This window comes from Leptinotarsa decemlineata, unplaced genomic scaffold (assembly GCF_025532065.1).
Source record: "Leptinotarsa decemlineata unplaced genomic scaffold, Ldec_3_MD MMD2_P_RNA_scaffold_2, whole genome shotgun sequence".
NCBI lineage: Eukaryota > Metazoa > Arthropoda > Insecta > Coleoptera > Chrysomelidae > Leptinotarsa > Leptinotarsa decemlineata.
Window position 1 is genome coordinate 18,735,792 of NW_027412529.1, and position 17,696 is coordinate 18,753,487.

The window sequence follows — 17,696 nt, forward strand, 5'->3', positions numbered from 1 at the left end:
AAAATGTTGTTGTTCTTGTATATTTAATAGAATTTTAATCAAACATAATCGACTTATTCGTATTAGTCTCAGGGAAATATTCATAGATGAACATTTATTGAAATCAAGCCTCAATTTATGTTCATTAAGCCATATGAGAATTCATATAATTTTCATATATTTTTTTATTTTCCCGTTTATAAGAAGTATACAATAGTAGTATCATCAGCAAGTAATCATACTATTCAATTTCAAATTGGCTAGTGAATTAATTTAATTGAAAAAAAACAGGACCAAGGATGGATCCTTGGGGTACACCATACGTTATATTTTGAAGAAAGCTTTTTTTCGAAAAATTGGAGATATTGAAAAAAATGAATCCTCATCATAATAGGCTTTGACTTTGATGTTTTTAAATTTGACTTTCAATTTGTTACACTCAATGACATTTTGTTATTGTACAAGTCATTGAATTATTGGCGAAAAATGACTTTCAAGAATGAAGAAAAAAGAGATATGATACAAATTTATTACAAATACGATAGAAACAGTGTTAGGACATCGGAAATGTATTTCAACTTATATCCCGAAAGACAACAACCACATTGAAATATGTTCAAGTTATTGGATCAAAATCTCACCGAGTTTGGTTCATTTGAAAATCCGAGAAAAAAATACGAAAACAGAATGGACCAGGAAACCAAAGAAAATTTGATAAATGAGGTATGTATCAGGTAAGTTAGACATTGTGTCCTTTTCAATAAAAATTAATAATTTGCAGATAAACATGAACCCAGGAAAATCTACGCGTCAAATTTTCTCCGAAATGAATATTTGTTATACAAGTGCATGGAGACATCTCAAAAAAAGCGTTTTAAAATGTTACAAAATACACATATTTCAGAAATTGCATCCAGGTGATCCCGAAAGGCGATTAGAATTTTGTAATTGGCTAATAAGCAGAATTGATTTTCCTGTTTTCCTGGAAAACGTTATTTGGACAGATGAAACCACTTTTACGATTTGTAGGATATCTTCAGCCGAAATAACGAACACATTTGGAGCATGAACAACCCCAGGAAGTTCCGAGAAATTAGACCTCAAGTGTGATTTAGTATTTCAATGTCGATTTTTGAAGACTATTTGGATGATCCTCCTTTGGCTAACTATAACAACATCTGGTTTCAACATTATGGTACTCCACCGCACACTACCAGATGGGTATCTAATTATCTGACTGAAAGATTTGGTGATAAATGTATAGGGAATAATGTGCCGGTGGGGTGGCCAGCAAGGTCTCCAGACTTAAGTGCTATGGATACATTCTCATGGGGTTCACTGAAAAATAAAGTTTATGGTCAGAGGGAATATCAAAATATTGAGGACCTTCAACACAGCATTGTTAGAGAGTTCGGAAGGTTGAGGAGGAGGGAAATTAATCGTGCAGTGAATATTATTCGAAGAAGGATACAGTTGTTTTATCATGAATAAGGCCAGCATTTTGAGCATTTGCTGTGATTTACTTTTGTCTTTACATTTCAGTCAATTATTGTTATTAGTTCAAAGTTCAATTTTCATTGAAAAGGACACAATATCTAATTCACCTCATACACACCTCATTTATCAAATTTCGATTGTTGATTCTGTCTCCGTATTTTTATTGGCTTTTCAAACGAACCAAAATCGGTGAGATTTTGATCCAATAACTTGAACACAGTTCGATGTGGTTGTCATCTTTCGGGACACAAGTTCAATTAGATTCTCGATGTCCTAACACTGTTTATATTGTATTTGTAATAAATTTGTATCATATCTCTTTTTTCTTCATTCGTGAAAGCCATTTTTTGCCAAAAATTCAATGACTTGTACAATAATAAAATGTCATTGAGTGTAACAAATTGAAAATTCAATTTAGAAATATCGAAGTCAAAGCCTATTATGATGAGGATTAATTTTTTTCAATATCTTCAATTTTTCGAAAAAGAATGATACATCATTGAAAAGGTAAAATCTGATTCCATTCAAAACAGGAAGAATCCAATGTAGCGCCCATAAAAAAAACTAAAGTTGATGATGGTGGCCGAAAGACGAAACGTCTGATAGCATATCTGAAATCACCATTATGTAGCAGGAAAAAAGTGACAATGTGGAAGTGCAATTTATTTTCGAATCATTTGAATCCCGATATACTCGAAATTACAGAACTTTCTCAACGGCATATTGTTAGTCAGGTAAATGCGCAACTTTGCCCCAATTTAACTATCTTCGTATCTCTCATAGTTTCCAAAATCCCACTGGTAAGGATCGAATTTGAAACACCCTGTATTCAGGATACTTTTCTCAATTATCTTGATTTGGTAGTCGTGAGTTGGTCTTTTATTTTATTTTCTACATTTTCATGTATAGGAATGAATATGTATATGTATATAAGTGTTAAATAGACGTAAACTTTTTGATATATCAGTTATCAAATTCATTTGTGAATTGAAAAATCAATTTAATAAAATTTTGATTTCAATTTCGATTGGAAAACGTAAGTTATCTAGTAGAAAATTGCATTTGTTATTATTTTACATATAATTATTCTCCTTATTTCATACTTACAACGGAAATTTGGCTCAAGAATCGATCAATGTAGTTTACGCACAAATGAAATGTTTCGTCACAAAATTTATACTCCTCAGATACACCTGCAAGCCAGTCTACGAGGATAGTTCTGGAATTCCAGTTGATGTCACTTTGTTTATCCATATACGAAGGATTTGGATTAGGGCCCCTCTCCTCCAAATGACGGAGATACTGCCAAATTTCCTGGAATACTTAATATTAGTTATAATGTTTATTTGACATAATTTCAAATGTACACCGACGGTCGATTTATACAAGGCAAAAAACCTATCAGGATTCATTTTTTACTTTTTGAGGTTTTACTTTCCTCAAAATCAAATAACTTTCCAAAAAAATATTAAGTGGACAAATTACTCAATATAAAGAAAAAATTATTGAGTTTGCTCAAAAATATCCGTTTGAATGAAATTCATATACGAGGTTTCAAAAAATGAAGTGAATTTTCATTTTTGTCAGAAAATAGTTATTTATTCATCAATTTTTATTTTGTTCCCCTCATATATAACGCATAACTTCAAGATAATATTCCTTATTGACCGAACGACCGTGTATCAAGAACTCCTGATGCACTACGCCACGGTAGTGCAAGAAACCAGTGAGCAAAACCTTGACATTTGATAGAACTTAGCATGCCATTTTTGGTCTTGGCTCTCCTGTGCTCTTCCATTGATACGATTGGACTTTGGTTTCGATATCATAACCATATTGATGGAATGTGCAATACTAATCCATTATTTAACCGAGTAGTCTTCTCCGAAGCCGCCTTCTGTTTGAATATACACTGCATTTCTTTAATGTATTCCCCCTTTTATTTTTTGAACGAGTCAACTCAAAATATTGAAATTTCGGGATAATGAAATCAATGCATGAATACTTTATTTTGAAGTGAAATTTACAGATGAAACTTTCAAGATGACGACTGAGCGCCATCTGGGAAATAAAAAAAAAAGAAATATAATTTTGAAGCTCCTATCTCCACAATATTTGTTTTAGTGACGAATGTACTTTTTTTTTAAACGGCAATGCTCACAGACAAAATTGCCGTTATTGGAGTGACACCAACCCTCACGTTTTCCGGGAAACACATACCCAATATCCAGAAAAAATGAACGTTTGGGCAGGAATATTGGGAAACCATATTGTTGGACCTTTATTTATTGGTCAGAATTCAACAGGACAACTGTATCTGAATATGCTGGAAACTACTGTTGACCCTCTCATCACTGAAATCGTCGAAGCGAATCGTAATGAATTCGATATGGATATTGTATTCCAACAAGAAGGAGCACCACCACATAACTTCAGACAAGTAAGAAACTATTTGAATAGATACTACTTTTCCCGGTCGTTGGATTGGCCGTCGAGGTCCTACAGAATGGCCAACCCGCTTGCCAAATTTGACACCTTTGGACATTTTTATGGGGCTATTTGAAGCAAAAGGTGTACGAACCTGAATCTGCTTCAATATTGGATATACGGCAGAGAATAATAAATATTTGTAGAAATATTGACGTTACTGTGTTCGAAAATGTCCGGCGTGAAATATCGGATATGTTGTTCATATATCAAGAAGTTCAAGGCAATCATTTCGAGCATCTTCTGAACTGACCTCAAGCTTATTACCTCATATTATGTTGTTAAATGTCAATATATTGAGGCAATTATTAAAAGTTCCGCCATTTTGTAGTAGTTGTAATATTGACATTATATTTTAGAGTTGTGACGCCCTGTTGCCATCTTGAAAGTTTCATCTGTCAATTTTACTTCAAAATGAAGTAGTCATGCATTAATTTCATTATCCCAAATTTCAACTTTTTGAGTTGACCTTTTCAAAAAATAAAAGGAGGGGACATTAAAGATATGCACTGTATGTAGAATAGGCAGTATCGCCAATATTGGGGTTCCATAAATCCTCATTAGAAATGGAATCACATACCCAATCTCCACAAGCAGTTGATATTTGGGTTGGAGAAGTTGGGAATTTTTCATTGGAAATTAACTGACCGGTGAAAAATATTTGGAGTTGCTGCAACAGCATATCATTCCAGTAATTTCTGTATCCAAATATGGAAAACCATAATTCATCGGATAGATCTATATAATGTTAACAAACCTAGGACGCCAGGTGATGCAGCCAGAAAGCTAGTTATCTCATTCTCACATACAGGATAATTCATGAATCTGCGTTGCATCAAATTCTTGACCAGCCGAAGCAAAATCTTCGCCATTAGGGAAGCAAACTTCCCCGGACCAAATAACGTAATAAATTAAATTCAGAAGTCGACCTATGTGTGGATTTTCCATGAATGGTATGTGTTATTCGAAAATAAATTCATTATAACCTTCAAATGCATAAAACGACCGCTTTTACCCCATTACGTCATTTTATCCACCCCATAATATTCCAATCGAAAAACATAGTTCAATTTATGCTATCCTAAATTGTCAATTGAAATTTGTAAATTATTCAATTACCTACCTGCTTATATTCATCGCACTGTGATAGTGATCTTGGAAAATAATCTCTCTCCTTTTTGGAGGATGCTACCCTGTTCTCCTTTTCGATTTTCAAAAAGGTTGTTTCCACAAGCTGTTTCGAATCTTTCTGAAAAGAAATTGATTTAAATATTTCTGAAAGAGAGTGCATTCAGTTTTATCAAATGCAATTTGAAACTTTTCAAAAAGCCAAGTAGAAAGTGTTAATGAAATTACAAATCATGATTACATATTATCACTATTATTTTGTTTAAACCACGTTGCATCAGACTCAGCAAACTTGTGGTTGTTGAATCGAAATGGTTGCACCCGAGACCCTGGTGATTAGCGAAGTGCATCCTTGATATCTAGTCTCTAGATTTTACTGAATGAATTATTGAATGAGAGATCAGAGAAGGCGCTATGAATGATACAGTACTATCCAAAGATAAAGATGGATACAGATGAGAAACATTTTGAAAACTTCGTCTCTATTTAGACACCTGGAGTTGCAGAGACCTATCAGTTTAGTCCACGGCACAACAGATTTCGAAATATGATACGCCACTTTTGGAAAAACTCGGAGGCCTTACAATAAATATATATTTCAATTCAAATGTTGCATTAGAATCAGGACTATTTTCACTGAAAAGTTTTCAATAGTTGGATCCTTTTTCGGTCATCTGCTACAGATAATATGCTAATGTCTTCACTTCCTTCAGGCTGGTATGGCTTTGAGGTGTTGTAGAAAGGTAACCAAAAAAAAAAGTCTGGAAGAAATACATGCATATAATCAGGTATTCTTCAGACATACCCAAAAAGTTGATTACAAAACGAAAATTTAGAGAGCTTCTTCATAAATTCTCGACACTTCAAGAAGACGAAGACGAAGCCTCGTAAGTTTATGACTCTTTCATATGTACCAATATATCTTTCGAAAGATAGAATAATTGAAAGGAAGGAGTCTCGAATCTACCAAAAGAAGCTGCAAAGGACTGCGACAAAAAAAAACGTGGTCGAACTTGGTAGACGAAATTGAAAATGTTTGAAATTGTTGAGTTTGATACATTACAACAGACTCCTAGAAGACTAAAAATATGGAATGTGATCTATGAGTATGAAAATGTTGAGAAATTTAATTCCAAACAGCCATTTGGATGTGATATAATTACAAGTGGCGATCAGTAACCACCAGTATATTAACATAAAATTTAGGATAATTTGGGAATATGATAATTCAATATCTTCCAGAGTGGTGCATATGACATGCTCAAGTTTAGTTGAAAACACCATATCCTTGCCTCTCATGTGCACCTACGACTTTTTAGGTACATGTAGCAGATACTCGACGGAAAAACAACAACTTGACTTGGGGAGTAAGCTGGTGAATGCGTGACGAGAGCGTTACGAAAAGTGTGATCAAACGAAGCGAACGGAGCTAGTTGAGAGGAAGGTATAAGTTAGTGAAGACAGAAAGAGAGAGAGAGTTACGTTTCGTATATATTATGTAGGGGTAAGAGAGAGAGGTGCGATCAGGTGCGCACCGATAAGTACAAAAAGTACTTATCTATTTATTTTTTGATTTTCATGGAATTATTTTGCAGCAGCTTGACTGCATCAACCTTTCCAGATTTCATATCATTTCTAGAAACATGAGGATTCGTTTTCCGATGGCATTTCAGGTTAGCTTCCCAAATTTCTGCTACCGCAGTTGTCGGTTGATTGGTCAAACCACCAACACTGACATAAAAACTTGGCAAGTTGACTTAGGTGTCACACCAATAGGTGGTTCCATTTATGTTTCACTTGCGTTTACGCAGCTATTTTTATCAAGTACTTTCTTGGTTTTTCTCATTTTGTCTTCAATCGAGGACCGCCTGCCCGGTACTGACGATGCCCAATATGCTGAAACAACTGTCTACCGGTGGCTCTTAAATTGAAATCAATATGGGAATGATCAAAAAGTACTTATCTATTCATTTTTTGATTTTCATGGAATTATTTTCCAGCAGCTTGACCGCCTCAATTTTCAATTATATCAAAAAATTACATAGGAACTTCATTTCATGTTTTCCATGATCTAGTTCAACCTATTTTCCAATGTGATTTTTTGTTCATCAAAATCCATCATCAATATATTTTTTTAAATACGGACCTGTTGGTATATTTTCTATACATTCGGTAGTCAACATAGCCGTTCCCAGGGAAAGAGTCCGGGGGATCTGGACCACCCTTGATCTTTTCAGTATTTTTACTACTGTCTATTCTGTCTTCTCATTGTGCCGTCATTCGTCTTTTTGTATAGGAACTGTGAAATCGGAATTTTTTCAAGAGTATCTCCAATGCGAACAAGCTTTCTTCAACAACTGTTGCAATACTCACTAGAAGACTTACTTCCCAGCTCAAAATAAGATTTACTGACCACAAGAAAATGAATGCTGCTAGGTACACTCTTATACCAACAGTCTGTTCCGAGAAGGAAACGCCATTCCCAAGAGAGGACCTAGTGATATACGAAGACCTGGTGGAACTAGACGAAGCACAAGGTGAATTTCACCTATGGAAATTGTTGTTGCAGGGCAAAAGCCCTTCGGACCGGCCTTCTTGCGCCATTGAGACTGTCGGAGAATGCAACAGACATTTGTATCCCAACATGTATATGTTGTTGAACATCTTGTCGACTCTACCAGTAACCAGGTGCACCCCGGAAAGGTCATTTTCCACACTTAGGTGCCTAAAAACCTACCTACGGAAGTCTTGTGGGCAAGAGCGGCTAACCGGGTTGGCCCTAATAGCAATTCACAGAGATGTCATCATCCCAACTGATGATGTTATAACAGAATTTGCCTATAAAAAGTCTCGAAGTATTGATTTTGTATTGTGAATTCGCTGGAAATTTGAGGTTTTTAATTTTAAAAACGAATATGTTAGTACAGTTTTCTCGGTTGAGGGCTTTTCCCGTGCCAATGTAATGGTAATTAGTTAAATTTGAATTAGGAAGTCTTTTTTATTTAGACGCCACCCCAAAACAAAAATTTTGGCATGGCCTTGATAGTCATTGTAATTACAAATTCATTGATATATTACAACATACAGAGTGGTCCAAAAATGCTCGAACAGGTCAATTTTGCTTTTGAAGGGGACACATTTGAGATGTATTTTTCTACCTGTGCATTCAACCCCCTAGCGAGGGTGATTAACAACCCCAAAATTTTAAATCGAAAGTGGGGTCGAGTGATACATCATTTGAAAGGTCACAAAATTATCTTTCCAATGATATCTAATTTGTTGTATTTCACTCAAACATGTAGGTATTATGAAGAAAAACAACTACAACCCAGTACTTTGAAATGTGTAATTGACTTAGTAGAATCCTACTTCAGCAAGTGCTGAAAATGTGACCCATTCGCTTCCATACAATAATACAGATTTTGTTCAAATCTATTCCTAACATTCTGTAGCATATCAGGTGTTATACTTCTGCACTCTGCTGTAATTCGTTTGCGAAGATCTTCAATGGACTCGGGCTGCGTAGCAAAACATTTATTTTTCAAGTGTTCCCAAAGGAAAAAGTCTAAAGGCGATAAATCAGGTGAACTGGCAGGCCATTCGATGGGGTCTCTCCTTCCAATCCACCGTCCAGGAAACCGGTCATCTAAAAACTCTCTTACCGGAGCAACATAGTAAGGAGGTGCTCCATCTTGCTGGGAATGAAGCCGATCATCATTATGATTTTGGTCATTTTCAATTATTTCTGTTATGAGAGGACCAATTGTATCTTCAAGCATGTTCAGGTAGACCTCACCAGTCAAATTCCCAGGAATAAAAAGTGGCCCACGATATGACTACCTAATATGCCACACCAGACATTGATTTTTTGAGGGTACTGGGTATGGACCTCTCGGAATAAGTGTGGGTTACTGTCATCTCAGTAACGGCAATTATGCCTATTCACAGCTCCATTAAAATAAACGTACTCTCATCGGAAAAGCACGTGTTGAATGATAGGTGTGGATCATCAATTAGTAGCTGGATCATCTTCATTGAGTTCCTGTACTGATTTAATTTTGTACGGATGAAATTTATAGGATTTTAATATCCGTATTATGGACGAACGGGAGACACCTGAGGCTGCAGCAAGCTGACGGGTACTTTGAGTATGATCCAATTCAACATGTCCCAAAACAGCGACTTCCACTGCTTCATTTCTGATCGGTTTCCGTGGCTGGTGTTTCACATTACAGACAGATCCCGTATCGACAAACTTTTGGACTAACTTGGCAACGTACGAATCATTCACATTTTTCCCGGGATGACTGTTATTAAAGAGGCGAGCAGTAAGTCTAACACAACTATTATGTTGATAATAAAGTTCAACAATTTCAACTCGTTCAGGAATGGAATAAACCATTTTTACAGTAAAGTTGAAATAATTTCAAAAGCAACCGAACTGAATCAATGAACGTTTGCCTAAATTATTTTTGTACACTTATCTGCTGTTGTTATTTGAACCAAAAAACGCACGAGATAAATTTAAGAATGTAGTAGTGATAAAAATGCCGTTTTTTTCCGCATTTTCATTAACACCAAAAATATCGACTAAATATTCTTGCTTTTTTTATAACTATTCAAGTAAATACAACAAATTAGGTGTCATTGGAAAGGGAATGCTATGCCCCTTCAAATGATATATCACTCGACCCCACTTTCCATTTAAAATTTTAGGGTTGTTACTCACCCTCGCTAGGGGGTTGAAGGCACAGGTAGAAAAATACATCTAAAATGTATCCCCCTTGAAAGCAAAATTGACCTGTCCGAGCGTTAAGTTACGAAAAAAGGAGAAAAGCAAGGTGCATACTTTTCGTTGGACCACTCGATATGTATGGCTTGGTGTTCTTGATAATAAAATTATTGGTCCCCACTTTTTTGAAACATTTCTGATCAGAGAATTATACTTGGACTTCTTATCAAGGACTCTAATTGAGTTTCTAGATATTCCACGCAACCTAATAAGAAAATGTGAGTAATTCCAACACCACATCGCAGGAAAATGTGTAAAGATTTCGTCAATACAACTATGCCAGAAAGATGGATAGGAAATATCTAGTGGTCCTATTGAATGGCCACCACATTCACCAGACTTTTCCCATTTATATTTCTCTTTGTGGGCCTTCATAAAAGATAAAGTATTCAGAACAAACTTTGAAAATATTGAGGAATTGAAAGATGGAAATGCTGGAATTGTGATGGAAGAAACGTCGAAAAATACATTTGTTGTAATATTTCATTGAATTCGTAATTGCAATGACTACCAAAATGTATTAAAAAATATACAGGTTCGTTAAAAAAAATGGATGATTGATTTCAATGAACAAAACTTCGCATTGAAACATGGGTCGAACCAGATTATGAAAAACATGAAATGAAGCAAAAAGTTTCCTCGTCATTTTTTGATATTATTGAAAATAGAGACGGTAGAGCAAAAAAGAAAATCTGGCAATTTGTTTTCTTACAAAAATCTCAGTCGTGTGGTCTAAAGCACAGCCGATGTTTTTTATTTTTTAGGGAAACGTTATGTTATTCTATAGATTCCGCATTGTGATTCCATAGGAAACACTGACGGTGTAAACTTTTTTGTAGATTATATTTATTTAGATTTTCAATAATTTCAAGAATTTTTTCTGTGCAATAACAGTATTTATGTTAAGATATTTCAATTTGTCACTCAAGGTTCACTCTGATAGTTTGTGTAGAAGAAGTTGAGTATAAGTATTTCAAAAATATTTTTATTACAACTTTCGATTAATATACCCCCTTTGAAGAAAAAATCACATTTCGAAAGAAAAATATAGTGTTAAAATATCAAAAAAAATAATTTTGAAGTTTCGATTCACACAGTATTAGAGAAAAAAATAGTGTGGCCAAAGTATTAGTCGGTGATGAAAAAACTACATTTTTGTTTGGAAATAGGGACGTGCTTTTAGTATAACTTCTAAACCGCTCGGTATATTCCCATACAGTACAATATTTTTTCAAAGTATTTTTTTGGCTGAAATCTAATGTGATATAATTAAACAAAACTTATTTACCCCCCTCCTGTGGACCTTTCAAATGTTTTCAGATATGTTGGTGGGGGGACCGGCTGGCCATGAAAGAAAATGTCTATTCACAAATTATAAAATATCGAGCTGCAACGTGGACAAAATAAAGAGCGTTAACTTTGATTCTGATAAGCAGCGTTGTTGATTTATGTAAGGTTTTATTCCCGAAATAAATAAAATCAACTGATAAATTTGTGATTCGTTGGAAAACGTTGAAACTGATTCAAGATAACAGAACAATATTGGAAACAGAAAACGCTGTATACTCGCCACAGAGCAAGGAATGAATTCATTCTGCTCTAATGGTGATTCATCTCGATGAAATTTTTCATTTTTTCAGTTCTTGATGAAGTTCTCTACATTTTTTTTATTTTTCAAAGTTTCAAAATATGAGTGTTTTTTTTTAATCAAGGTATTATAAAATATTATAGTAAGTATATAAATTGATGGTTTTATAATTATTTGCTCATTTTGTATATTGCTATTTTTATTATTTTTCTGAAAAGACAGTCTCGTTTGAATAAACATACTCTCCACTTGACTGTGGATGCGAACCGTTCACAATTTTTATTAAATTTTCCATAAATCACATCTTTGTTGACCATCCTGTAATATTGATTGGTCTCCAGTCGACTGTCTGTTTTGATAATGACAACGGTGAGCCATTTCAATGGAAAGGCTGATGAAAATCATTTGAAATATACCATCATACCTACTTCTCGTCCACTTTGTAAATCAGCATTAATACGATATCTCTTGACAAATAATAACAACTGTAAAATTAGTAAATTATCAATTTTACCTGGTTATGGTTTTCTATTTCATTTTTGGTCTCAGTTAATTTTGCTTTTTTGGCATTAATTCGTACGCCATTTTCCAGTACTTGCAGCTTTTCTCTATTGTCCATAAATTTTTTTTTCTGTCCATGTTTGATTCCAACGTTGGCTGCTGTTGTTGAAAACTTTTTAGTTGCAACATGATGGAGATTTTCTTCGTTATCTTGATGAATTTGAAAAGTAGCCATTTCCTGTAGTCGCGTATGCCTACTTAGTTCAATCTAGGTGAAAGGGCTGGTAAAAATTTCAGAATATCACAAAATTTGATGGATCGGCCAAACCTTCCACAAATAAGCAATAAAAACGGCTAAAACGTCAGAATGAGGTCTGACGTTTTTGCAGTTTTTTGTTATTTTTTATTTATTCAGGTATACTCCCGTACTTGATAGAAATCAAAAAAAATGTTGATTGATGTGAATTTGGCAATCACATTTCTCAGTAAGGTTTCGTCATTACAACAAACTTAAAATAAACTTATGGAGTTTTAGATTTTGCTGAAATACGGAAGGTTGTAATAGTTGTGACATCTATTGGTGACACCCAAAAATTTGCTCTAAAATACAATTATATAAATGAAAGAACTCTGTAAATGCAACGAGTAATATTTAACGGGATTTTTAGAATAAAATTAAGAATTTACTATGCAGAAACATTGCCTTAGACAATGGCAGAAATATAGTATCTTTGTATGTAGGTTAGTCTATATACAAAGATAGTGTAATACAAAGATAATATCTAAGTTATAGGTGTTCCTACTAGAAAACTAAAATTATCGAACCCTTACTCTTCATCAATAATAAAATATAAATATCTGAATAAATCGCACTAGCTATCGTCTAGCCATATGGAATGAATGGGTGTTCCTCAATATTTAACAACGATCTAATGAGCCGTTCATTTGTTTACTCAAAAAAGACTAGGTATTGGGCTCTCGAATGATTTCAACATAAAACTCGAAAGTTTGATAGAATACGTAAATAATCTGTTACTGATTCATAAAAAATACTTCATTCCATCGTCTTGTAGGAGTAACATTTCCAAAATGTTATACAAAGTGTTCGAAATCAATGACTAATTCTGAAGATATGAAAAAGAGCCAATTCTCAGTTTTTTCAATTGAAACACCCTGTATTTTAGGATAGTTTTGAAATTCCGAGATGATTTTGATGCATTGCCATGAAACATTCCCTAAATCAAAAATCAACCGTTCAAGAGATATATAAGTTTTTCTTGAAAAAAATAAAACATGTGCATGTCCACTATAAAACTACGGGCTACGAAATAGTCATTCCAAACAAACAGTTTATTTGAGCTATTAATTTGCCGTCATAATTTTTATTGAACACAGGATTTCAGATGAATAAATAATGAATTAAAATTTTTTATTCTAAATGGTTCATGAAAGAGCGAAAATTTAAAAATGTTGCAATGTATTTTCACACAAAATATAAAAACTATTTATATGTTATGGTAACTTCCAGGCATTCTGATATTCACTATTATTCATTATTTATTGAATTGTTATTTACAGCACGACTATTTTCATTGACATCTAGGGTATTGAAAATTTCCTATTTATCGTTTATGAGTACTTTATCGTTTAATATAATAGAAATGCTATGGAAACAGATGAAGGTAGTTGTTGATTTACCTATGTTGTTATTTGTATGAGTGTATTTTGTGAATTATTGAGCAAAATGTCCCGTTTAAGTTATACGAACGAAGATTTTTTTAATTTGATTATGATCTATAGTGAATGTAATCGAATTATCGACCGGCCATGCACGTTATTTTTTTAAGGACATAACACAAGCACTACGGAAAAATCCTTAAGGCGCTCTCAGAGCGTTACCTGTGCGGAATAAATAGCGATTCACATTGGATTTGGAAAAACCTTCTCAGGAAGTTTATTCCACATAAACGCAGTTCTCCAGATGGAAGAGTTCTCAAACAGTGAAGTTCGAAGTGTACTGAGTTGAACCTCAAAAACGATGAGCGGCCTCAGTCCGTCGCGTCCGTTCGCGACCAACAAACGAGGCAGGCCTTGACGCTAGCTCGTCCCAAACATCTCGTGGATGCACTGGCAAGAGCTCTGGAGTTTGAGGCTGTGAAACAATCCTGTAAGGGCCAGAGCAAAGTTTAAACTATGGAGGAAGATGGACAGGGTTCTGTTGACATTGAGGCCACCATTAGAAAGGTGATAAAATGAGTTTTGTCTGAGAGAAAACAAATAAGATGCGTAGCAAATGTCCAAGCATTCAAAGAACCAATACCAAAAATCAAGAAAACTAGAGAGGTTCCATGAGAAGGGGCAATCGTCATCCTGTATCCAGCAAGCCCCCGTAAAAAACGCAGATGCCTTGTCACGGAGATCATATCCCGATGGCTGCTCACATTACCGACGAGCAGAAGAGAAGGAAGCAGCTATTTATTGAACTTCAGCTATAGACAACTGGAAGGACAATAACATCAAGGAAGACCAAGAGAAAGACCCAGATCTTGGTTTAGTCACCGGATGGAAGAAAAATAATCAAAGACCATCGTGGCAAGAGGTAGCAGGTTATTCGCCAGCGGTTAAGTCCTACTGGGCCAAATAGAACTCCCTTACCATGGAAAACGGGATTCTGAAGTAGGTGTTGGAGTCTGAAGACGATGGAGAAGAAAGATGCCAGACAGTGGTACCCAGGAGTAGACGACATGAGGTGCTCAAAGAAATCCATGATGGAGTCACTGAAGGACATCTGGGAGTAACGAAGACCCTCCAGAAAGTGAGACAACGGTTTTACTGGGTTAATTGTCAAGCCGACGTCAAGGACTGATGCAGAAAGTGTGCTGTATGCGCTGCCAGTAACGGACCTCGGATACTACCGAAAGCTCCAATGCGCCAGTATAACGTGGGTAGTTCTTTTGAGAGAATCGCCATCGACATCGCCGGCCCGTTCCCAGAGTCTGACCATGGGAACAAATACATCCTAATAGCCATGGACTACTTCAGCAAGTGGGCAGAAGCCTATGCCCTGCCCAACCAGGAAGCCTTTACCGTCGCTGACGTCCTGGTAAAGGAATGGATATGTCGATTCGGTGTCCCATTGGAGCTGCATTCGGACCAGGGCAGAAATTTCGAATCAAACCTGTTCCAAGAAATATGTAAACTGTTGGACATTCGAAAGACCAGAACCACAGCCTTACATCCACAGTCCGATGTAATGATAGAACGAATGAATAAGACCATAAACCGCCACTTGTCCAAGGTAGTCTCTGACCATCAAAGAGACTGAGACCAGTACCTCCACCTGTTCCTGTTGGCCTATCGTTCGGCAGTGCACGAGTCAACCGGCCAAACCCCTGCCATTATTATAATGGGCCGAAAGCTGCGGCTTCCTTGCGATCTGAAATGTGGGACGCCGCCAGAACATGACACTGCGGGGAAAGACTATATCAGCAAGCTTCGGCAGAGAATGGACGACATCCATGAACGAGTCCGTCTAAACATCCGGAGTGCCAGCGATATGATGAAGAAGGACTATGACATCAATGCGAATGCTGAAGGATTCGAAACCGGTGACCTAGTTTGGCTGTACAACCCTAAGCGACGCCGTGGTTTATCACAGAAATTGTGGAACTCGTGGGAAGGTCCGTACAAAATCATGAAAAAGAATAATGACCTCGTCTACCGAATCCATAAGCCACCTCGAGGAAAAGCTAGGGTCGTCCATTTTAATAGATTGGCTCCTTAAGCTGGAAATCACGACCAAGTTCGCGCCCTCAGACCACCAGAGGATGAAATGACGTTACAGCAATTCATGTTCTTATACTCGAACGGACAGAAGGTCGTAGAAGAGCCACGATACTTTTTCAAGGTTCCAGTTGATTACGCACTAGCTCACTGCGTGGCAGAGGATCTCCAAATGTCCAAGGGTATCGCTGTTGTATTCAACAAGAAATTCGGTCAGCTCCAAACATTACAAGAACAGAATCCTGAAGTCGGAGGAGTGCTACAGTTGGAGAAGGGTCGGAGAAACATTTTCTACTTGGTGACCAAAAAGCATTCTCGAGACAAACCGTCCTATGAGGATGTCTGTAGGAGTCTTACTAGACTGAAGAACATGATGCTCGACCAGAATCTCGTGGACTTGGCAATCCCGAAATTAGCCTCTTGGCTCGACAAGCTGGACTGGAGAATTGTGAGAAACATGTTGGAAACGATCTTCAGATCCAGCGGCATCAAGATTTTGGTGTGTGGTAACCATTTTCCACGACCAAGCATAAAGACTGTGGAGTGTTACTTCCGTCGAACTTCACAATGCAGGTATGGGGAGTCCTGCAGGTATCGACACACGCCAAGGATGACATTTCGGAACGAAACGTCTTTAAGAAGGGGGCAATGTAACGAATCTGAAGCCGGCTCTGAATGATATCTCAGCCAGAGAATAAACACATGACATCACCACGACAGAATGCGATCCGACTCGCCGGGAAAATACTAGGCGAAAACAGAGACCACTAGAGAAATCTAGAACGATCGTTACCGATATAAAAGGCCGGCTTTCCGTTCAGAGAGGGAGTCTGTATTCAGAAAGCGAATCGAGCGGTTAAACAAAGAATTCAAACAGTGAAGATAAATTAAGCGTTAGTTGCTAAGTGTTGAATATAAATTAGTTGTAATAGTGAAATATTGTTAAAAATAACTTTGTTTAGGACAGTTAATTATTGAATTCGTTACAATATGTGATATACGACTTTCTCCATGATTTTTAATATCACTGATAGCAAAGCGACTGATCTATAGTTATTTGGAAGAATTTTCTTGCCCTTTTTGGGAATAGTCTGAACGCGAGCAATCTTCCAACAACAAGGAAAAACCCCCTTCATATAAGACAGGTTGAAAAGTATTAGGTATCAGGAAAACTCAAACTGAAACACAATACGGTAAAATGGCCAAAAAATGAATAACCAAACGAAAGCCTCAGATGGATAATGAAGATAAAGTCAGGAAGATCCAAATTTTCTAAAAAAAATTATCGAATGATGAAGCAAAGTTTACTTAATCATCATAACATCCAATTTTAGGCTAAAGAAAATCCACACCTTAGGTATTTTCACGAAAGTTGAAGTTTTAACGTTTATTATGCTATGAATCACAATAGGCTTGTGTGTTTGTACATCTATAATGAAAATTTGAATGGTGAAGGATACTGTAACATACTACAAAATGTTTGTGAGAGTTACAGTGAATGATTCATCAATTGAAGATACAAAAAATAATATTTCGTACCAGCGATTTGCGAGACCGATCAATTATTTTATGATAAAATTGACAATAATGGGCCGTACCTTTGGCCATCACGTTCGCCCGATATGTCTCATATGAACTATTTTGTATGGGGATATATTTGAAATATTGTATGTACAGATCTTGCAACAAGAAAGGAGAATATGTTTAGAAAATGTTTAGAAGCATTCAACGTCCTAGATGCCGCTGAAATCAGTCGTGCTGTAAATGTCTGGAAGTTAAAGAATGCTTTTTTTAATTAATTATTGATTCATCTGAAATTATGTCTTCAATGAAAACCGTGACGGCATATTATTAGTTTTAATAAACTTTCTGTAACTGTTCGGAATGAATGTTTCGTAGCCCGTAGTTTTATGGTAGATATGTGCATGTTCTATTTTTTCA

General features: G+C 36.0%; 1 protein-coding gene across 2 annotated transcripts in view; it reads right to left on the reverse strand.

Annotated features, from left to right (window-relative positions):
• The window catches only part of LOC111511172 (cyclin-A2), a 30,645-nt gene extending 18,257 nt beyond the window's left edge, over window positions 1–12,388 (reverse strand). The window contains exons 1-3 of one of the 2 annotated variants that reach the window (XM_074184918.1): window positions 11,986–12,388; window positions 5,087–5,212; window positions 2,584–2,790 (exon numbers count right to left, since the gene is read on the reverse strand). In XM_074184918.1, coding sequence (XP_074041019.1) covers window positions 2,584–2,790; window positions 5,087–5,212; window positions 11,986–12,207 — 555 coding nt within the window. In that variant the 5' untranslated portion in view covers window positions 12,208–12,388. The remainder of the gene's footprint in view (window positions 1–2,583; window positions 2,791–5,086; window positions 5,213–11,985) is intronic. The other variant, XM_074184923.1, reaches the window with a different exon arrangement.
• Window positions 12,389–17,696: the final 5,308 nt, after the last annotated feature.